At 44.7% G+C, this 8763-nt stretch overlaps 1 protein-coding gene across 1 annotated transcript in view; it reads left to right on the top strand.

The window, feature by feature from the left end:
* Nucleotides 1-7386: 7386 nt before the first annotated feature.
* Nucleotides 7387-8763, top strand: part of galnt9 (polypeptide N-acetylgalactosaminyltransferase 9) — a gene marked incomplete at both ends in the record, with an annotated part of 124001 nt that continues 122624 nt past the window's right edge. The window contains one exon of the mRNA XM_083644032.1: nucleotides 7387-7630. Within this exon, the coding sequence (XP_083500158.1) occupies nucleotides 7387-7630 (244 nt within the window). The remainder of the gene's footprint in view (nucleotides 7631-8763) is intronic.

The following is an 8763-nucleotide window of genomic DNA, read 5'->3' as shown; positions in this document are numbered from 1 at the left end:
ATGCACCCAGCTCGCCACACTGTTGTCATTGAATAGATGTTGATACGACGGTCTACACCAGCGCTGAAGAATATTCCACCAAAATGAAAGTTAATGATGTCAATTGTTGCTACATACTGTGTATATTGCTTTGTGAAATCGGGACCTCAATATCTTTCTGATATCACTTCGAAACAATTTCTAAAGCTGCTCTAATATGAATTTCCACTGTGCTATAATATCATATTGTGAAAACTGAATGGCAGATGCTGGGATTCCACCCTTTCATATGTCGTTTCAAAGCTTTTTACTTCCAGTGGCTGTTGCTGGATGGAAAACGCACATCTGCAACATGGAAATGGGGTTCTGGATCGCATGTGAGTTTATTTCAGCATCAGTACTAACATTCCAACTTTTGAGGACGAGTGCAACAATCTTTACAAAGTATATTGAGTGTCATGGTACACTGGTTCACTGGTTCAGTCCCAGGGTTTGTCCAGTAGAGACTGCCTGGGACACATGAGGAGTGGGTGGGTGAAGGGCCACCCTGGTGCACAGATGGGACACCCACTCGTCTGCACCTCTTCATCCCTACCCCCCCTTTTGCCAAATCGGTGAGAGGTAAAGCCTATTTTAGAAATGTTATAAAGGTCCCAGGGTGATGAACATCACTCAACATCATGTTCATTTCAATCAAGAAAAACACCCTGTATTTCAAAATGTAGTGCTTTTCACTTTAAAGTGAACATAATGAGGGCCACGCCCACCACTGCCATATTGAAGGGCATTCCAATCCAACGTGTGTAAAAACTTGCCCCTGCAAAGGGCCCTATTATGTAACAGCTGTTTTCAAAGTGAGCAGGTGATGGTCACCTTGCTCCCATTAGCTCAGGTGAGCTCAGTGAGCATTAGCTCAAACGAGTAGCAGCTGCATTGGCAAAACTAGACAGATGCAATTCAAAGTGTTTTAGGCCTACATAAAATAGATCAAAAGAAAAGAGCATACAGAAATAAAACGATTGAGAAAAAAGTAGTAAAAAAGCAGAATAATAAACAATCCCTTACAGAAAAAACACATGAGGTTCACATGTGTCCACATGTTTCACCACATAAAAAAAAAAAAAAAAAAAAAAAAAACACGTGTCCACATGTTAAATTTCACATGTGAAAACATGTGAAACACATGTGAAACCCATGGGAAGCGTGTGGTTTTGGAACATTTTCACATGTGGAAAACATGTTATCACATGTTATAACATGTTTTGCCACATGTTGTATAGCAACATGTTTTCCACATGTGGAGCACATGTGGAAAACAACATTTCCATGGGTTTCACATGTAATCACATATAGGTTTCACATGTAATCACATGGGAATTTACCTGGGGTTTCACACATTTCACATGTGAAAACGTTCCAAAACCACATGCTTCCCATGGGCAAAGCACATGTTTCACATGTGTTCCACATGTGAAATTCAACATGTTTTCACATGTGATCACAAGTTCATGTGGTTTTTCTGTACAGGATAAAAACAATAAAATCCAGAAGGTCATAGTGCAATTTGGAGACTTCACATAAGCAAAGCAGGGATGGGATAAGCTAGTGCAGTTCAAATCAAGTGAAATACAGTAGGCCTGGTTGACACACATGTAACATTCCAGACGACTGTACTTGGAAACCCTACTCCCTGTGGCCCTTCAGAGTTGTCACTATAAATGGAAGTGACTTCACAGGGTGTAGGGTGTAGGGTGTAGGGCGTAGGGTGTAGGGCGTAGGGATTAGCCCTACATGAGATGCCATTGAAGCGAGTCCTTGCAGAGTGTTTGTTTGTAATTGCATCTGAGGATTCAGGGATGACAGTATATAAATCCTCACAGGCAGCAGCTCCTTCTGTGTGCTGTAATGCACTGATTGAATTAGGCGGCGTTATACAACGGAACGAATGTGTAGCTTTTGTGTGTCTGAGTGTGTGTGTGCATGTGTGTGTCCTTACAGTATGTGTACATTTTTGAATATACAGTAGCTATGCGTCTGATTGAATGCATTATGAGAGGACGGTATTTGTAAGTCCCTATAGCTGATTGTCAGTAGAAAACACCGCTACACATTCTCATTCACCCTGAAACACAAACCATAAGCTCAGGGACCGCTCACGAGCCACGCAGCGTCGATCAGTCTGCAAATAAGACTGAGGCATCGGCAGAATAATGACTTGTTTGACAAAGAGTCCATAGTTGGTGCACACGGGGATTTGAAACAATAATCTTACCGGCATAATGACTCGGTAATATGGATATTCCATTTATCTTTGATTTGATTTTTTTTGATGCAGGGATTCATTCCCTTGGCTCACTGTTTCATTATTCTTTCTAATTACCTGCGCCGATTCACCCATCAAGCATGGCTACACTGGCGAAATGTAATTGCTTCTGCCATAAATCAAGAAACATTTGGGGTTGGGGGCGTCTCGAGAGCTCCTGCTCCATTAATACGAGCACATTGGGAAGTCAGGCTTATGTTTGTATTGATAAATCCAATCATTCATTTGGACATGATGGCCCATTTGTTCAGTCTCCTACATCATGTTTCGCTGCTTTTTCTCTTAGTTGTATTTCCTATTGGAGTTTGCCGAACCTCAAGCGAGGACTGTCTCTGTTGGTGTCTGATTAAATGTCAAAATTTGTCCCTGTCCCCACTTCAGAAAAAGTAAAAGTAAAATACGTTGCATTTGTGATGGGGATGGCACTGAGTGATGCATTATTGCAGTACAGCCAGTACCACAGTTGTGCGCCAAAGGTCAAGGAGCATAGTATATGTCTTAATGATGCTCAGACTCTGATAAACGTTGCCGCCAGCGTTGCCTCATCTAAGTCGTACAAAAACACAAAAACATCTCAACTTGCCGGGACGCGTACATCGCATGGCGTATTGCAGTCCGTGCCGCGGGGTTAGCATTCTAATTTAGTTCTAGCCAAATCAACAGCTCCAGCAGCAGGGCAGTGGGCGAAGTGGCTGGAGGCCCGAGAAATGTGACTGAGCCAATTTAAGGCAGACAGAACTGGGGCTTGCCTGATAGCCTGGGGGGGGGGGGGTCAAGTGAAAATGACATCACTACATTATAGTGACCAACGAGTATCTTCTGAAATAGGCGCAGCAAGTCTGTGTGTCACATTCAGTGCTGCTGCTGCTGCTGCTGCTGTTGTATCAAATCAAATTTGCCGGGTTGCCTTTTTCCCCCTCCTCCCCGACAATTGCCACACTGACCTTCAGCTTGTGGTGAATTAGAGAAGTGTTTGTGCCAAAATGTTATGCATATTAGGCCCATTGAATTCAAATTGAGGACACAATGTTCTCTGGAAGGAAAGAAATAATAAGAACGACGTGTGTTTCCGATGAAAGTTGCTGTGTGCAACAGATAGACATGCTTTAATAATTCACTTTTTAAATAATGCAGATTTTTTTTTTTTTGTGTTCTACTAATTCTGGTCAGTAATGCCTAGTTTGTATGATATTGAGTACAAACTGGGTTTCTTTTAAAGAAAGCAAAAGGTCATTACATTGTATCAGAACACCCATGCTTGGGTGTGTGCGTAGGTAGGCTATTGTAGCCATCAGGAGAGAAGGCAATATGCATAGTTAGCTTATGTGGCTAGTTAAAACCTGGATTAAATTTCAAAGAACCGCCTTAACAACAAAACACTGACAGAAACGTATGGTGGATGTCTTTCTCCGCTGTTACAATTTGGTTGGAATGCCGTAGCGGATGTGCGTGATCCAGCTGACTTGTGGGTGCCAGCTCAGCTGGCTTAATAGCATCTTGTCTGTACACACTTGTATTGCGGCGCCCGACCATGTCGGCCTCTTGTGAATCAAACGCAGCGAAGAGCAGCTTCAATAGACAAGGAAGTCCAGTATACTAAAAGCATTGGAGTGTACAGTGAACTAAATGATCCCAACCAAGCACTTTACTCCCATGGGGTTTTGAGTAGCCTTAGAAGAAGAACTCTTCTTCTAGGCTCCTATTTTGAGCCATTATTTACTGGCAGGGCCCACTTGTAAACTTCTTTCCCAAGTCCTCCACTGCTTGAGCTGTTTTTACTGTGAAGAAAACCACTAAGCATGTTCATTATTGCCACTATCATTGTACTGGTGTGATCACATGCCATCAGGATTTATTTGTTTTCACTGATCAAATTGGACGGCAATGCTTGCGGATTTTTACTACTATTATGTTCACTATAATGATACAGTGAAATATGTCTAGCAGCAACACTAGATAGATGCACACGGTCCCGATCCGGCCCGCCTCCACCTGAATCTGTTATAAGAGGCTTATGTGGATAGACTGTGAGCCGGATGACTAAGGTGCAGCTGGCAGTGACCCAGGTTAATATGGTTAAAACACTGGAGTGCCACGGAGGCACGCAGGGTTGCTGAATACAGGAAACAGCACATAACTCTTTGGAGGGTCTCGGGGGGGGGGGGGGCAACGATACTGTCATTGTTGCATAAGCGGATGAGGCTGAGGTGGCTGTAACAGTGATTTCCCCGTAGGTAGTGCGTCTTGTTTCTGAAGACCTCAAACCAAATCAGCATCTTTTGTAATGGGATGCATGTGCAGCAGGAAAGATAATTAAACTCGTGCATACAAAGGCAATTATTTGAAATCTTCTTGTCATACGGAGAAGGGAGGGGACACAAAAGAGAGTGGCACGCGCGTCAGTGGCGGATGGACAGGAAGCACGTGGGCAGCCACGATTAAGGCACAGAGGGAGGCTAGGAGCGGCAGTGAATCATCAGCATCCCTAAAATAGTGTTGTCGTCAATGAAGTAGAATTATTGCATTCAGCTTAACATAACATCTGCTTATTTCTGTCTCTTCAAAAGCAATTTAATCCCATTCAGATAGAGTTGATCGCTCTTGACATAATTACTGGAATCAGTGGAATGAATGCACCGCCAAGTGTCTCGGTGCTTTTGTGAGCATGTTCAGTTTGTGCCTCTCTCTGTAGATGTGGCTGTGTTTGAGTCATAACCACTGAAGAGCAGGCTCAATAGCAGAATGAAAAACAATAACACAATGCTCTTTTGAGAGTGCCAGCTTAAACCGGTTTGCAGCGGCATGATCACACAAATAAAAGCTCTTGAGTGAAAAAGAAGAGGACGCTGATTTGGCTGAGGCGCGCAGACATCAAGGCATTCAAGCAGCTATGCGACATCTATATGCTTCCATTTATACCTTTTGACGCGCGCCGACCAAAAACTGTGCACTCCATAAAGGTTTTACAGTCACAAGTCCACATCTGATTATATTGAAGCATCAAGCAAAGCAGAGGGTATAAATCTGAGCTCCTCTGGTGGGCGTGAAGTAGGATCAAAGTGCTCTGAGCCATGTCTGGGTCGCCTAATCAAGTAAAAGTACACAGTGAGTCTGGACTCTGGATCTCTTTGGACGTGATTGACTTGAGCCATAATTCATTTAGAATTGGAGATGAGGCACTTGCAGTGGAGGAGTGGAGGGAGGCACTAAATATATTGAGCTGTGAGGGAGAGCTGATGTGAACTTGGCTGTGGATGTTGGAATGACGGTCTAGACGTGGAGAATGTTGACTTTAGTTGAATGTTTTTTCCCCAGCGCTGCACTTTCCCACAGACCGCCGGTCAATCAAACAGTAATGTGTCCAGTAGTGTAGGCTACTGTGACTTGTCCTTTTCCTTGGATCTTATGTTGATGCGGTTTGAGTTTGATCAGAAGAAGAGCTAGTTAGCTGGTGGCGATCACTGCAGATACCCAGTTCCTCCTCTGTTTATTCCAAACAAACCAGAAATGTCAAACACACATACCACTTCCTGTCTGTGTGCAAGATTTTTCAAAGTGCTACCAGACACCAGATATTGTGCTGACAGACAACAAATGTAAAAGCGGTAGGCTACAGAGTAGCAAAACTGACATTTTGCCGACATGGCCGATCTGCCTACTTTAAAAAAAAGTTGTGGGCCTGACGTGATGAGGCATTTTTGTGTAAATAGGCCAAATAAGATGTAAAATGTAGAGGTGAAAGAGTTTGGATTGACAAATAGTAGGCCCTAATGCAGATGAGGCAAACAGGTTTAAACCAATTGAATGCTGCCTCAATTCTTAATGAGCTCCTTTAAAAAGCTGTTCATTACAGAATAGCCTACAGCCAGGATGCTTATTGGAGCTAATATGATGGAGGTCAAACTCTGGCCATGCAGGCATGTGATTAATGTGATGTTGATTATCTGCTCTTGAAGTTGACCACGGATGTTAATCACTATGTTAGCCTAATAATAGCTGGTAGCAATTGCCACTGAATGCAAGAGATGTGGATAAGGTGGCTAATAGCAGTACACACATGTCGGTTGCTGCAAATATTCCCGCAAATGCTCCTATGAGAGACGATGCGAAACGGCGGAGGTGCTGCTTTCATGGCGCTGTTTATTTTAGCGCGCGGTGATCCCGACACAGCGCGTGAATGAATATTCATGAGTGTGGCTCCCGCACGTCAGAGAGGCTGGGAGGAGGAGAGAGAGAGAGCATGATGCCAGAGCCCCGGCTAGCTGCATCTCTCATGCACAGCCGGCACGGAGCATCGGGAGCGTTTGGAAGCGTTTGAGGGCAAATCGGCTCACGACACGGTGCCACACGACAACGATGGACTGACGGAGGAGAGAGCAGAGAGAGAGAGAGAGAGAGAGAGAGAGAGAGAGAGACAGAGAGAGAGAGAGACGCCGCCGCCTCGTGTTTTTGAAGCATGCACATTATTTTCTGGACATAAGCTCCTCGGGGTTTTCTATTTTGCGGCGGACCCTGACTGAGCACAGCGCCTTTGAGCTGCAGGGGGAGATGAGATGCCTACACGGTGCAGCAGCGGCGGCGGCGACAGGAGGACGAGGAGGATGCTTCGCCAAAAGCGGCTAGTGCAGCGCTGTGTCTCCTGTAGGATGGACCAGGCAGACTGGGACTAAAGGAATTGGCGACTTGTCACGTTGCGGAGGAGGAGGAGGAGATGTTTGGGGCGAATGCCTTCCCTGCAGGCGTCACTTCTCGGCCGTAATAGGCTGCTGTATGTAGCGCGGGCGAGCGGAGAGAGCCACCCCGCCGCCCTTTGCTCGGATTGTGAAGCCCGATACAGGTTAGGGGAGGAGGGGGAGCAGAGCAGAGCATCCTCTCCCACCTTGAACTTCCACAGCGCAGCCTCCGTCCGGAGCTGCCCGTGGTGCTGAAACAGGAGAAGTCAGGTCACCACGAGTTCACTCCATCAGACGAGCATCCTCTTAGTTAGGCTACACACACTGAAGGTGGCAAGGCAGGCCACCCCCGCACCGGACACCTACTTTTGGCTCGACTGCGTCAGCCAAAAGCCCCGTCTTCGTCTTTTCATGGCTGTGGCACGCAAAATCAAAACTTTGCTGACCGTCAACATCCTGGTGTTCGTGGGGATTATCCTGTTCTCGGTCTACTGCAGGATCCAGGACCGCTCCGAGGAGCTCATCCAGATAGGACGGATTTCGGACCAGAGGCTGCGAGCAGCCCGCAATGGCAAAGTTTCCAACTTGGCGGACAGGCAGTCGATTCTCCAGAGGCTGGAGAGGCTGGAGGATGTGGTCTACAACCAGCTGAACGGTAGGTTATGGGTGGGTGGACATTATGGTGGTGGTGGTGGTGGGGGGTAAACTATGACCTCCAATATTGCTGATTATCATACATTCAAACAACCACCCTAATAAACACAACCCTTCCAGGAAAACATAGATTTTTTCTTCTACTTAAAACACCCAATTATCATGTGACTTAAAGGAACACTCCGCCCATTTTCAACCAGCTTTGTATCATTAGAACATCAGTAGTATATCAGAAAACTGTAAACGGTTTTGAAGTCTGTCATTTAATTTGACAGTTATTGAGTGTTAAAGTGTGGACCAGTGACATCACTGGTCCACACTAACTCAAATGAATAACCCATTAACTCAAATCAACTCTCAATAACTGTCAAACTATTCATCATTCATCTAGTTTGACAGTTATTGAGAGTTGATTTGAGTTAATGAGTTATTCATTTGAGTTAGTGTGGACCAGTGATGTCACTGGTCCACACTTTAACACTCAATAACTGTCAAATTAAATGACAGACTTCAAAACAGTTTACAGTTTTCTGATATACTACTGATGTTCTAATGATACAAAGCTGGTTGAAAATGGGCAGAGTGTTCCTTTAAGCACTCTGACAACTATGATGTATAATATGAATTGAATTTAGCTCATTATAATGTCAGCATAAAAATGTGGCTATATAAACTCTTCTGCAAATAAAAAGGAGGGTAGACTTAATCTATGTACCCCCTCCACTACACACCTGATTCCATAGCCTTAAAGCAGAACTCATGTAGGCTAGATAGCCTGTTTCTCTCCAGCTCTTGCGATTTCGCTGGAAAAGCAATGAAGTGATGTTCAAACCTTAATCCTATGAGGCAGAGTTTCCATTATAGTGCAATGTAGTGCATGTCAGCCATGGCTGTGGGTTGATCGACTTGAACAGCTTCTCCAGCAGCCTGTCAGACTTCAACATCCGATATCCCCATTGACTTGCTGTAAACTAAACTCACGTTTAAAAGCATAACTCATACCCCACCACCATAGTTCTTGTAGTGCCACTCAGAGGAAGTCTGTTTCTCACCCGGCTCTCGCCATCTTTTTATTTATATATATTATATATTGGAGATGGCACCAGCGAAACGTATCAGATTTAACAAGCTGTC

Source organism: Poromitra crassiceps (assembly GCF_964638095.1).
Source record: "Poromitra crassiceps genome assembly, chromosome: 10".
Classification (NCBI taxonomy): domain Eukaryota; kingdom Metazoa; phylum Chordata; class Actinopteri; order Beryciformes; family Melamphaidae; genus Poromitra; species Poromitra crassiceps.
This window is presented reverse-complemented; position numbering and strand designations above follow the sequence as displayed.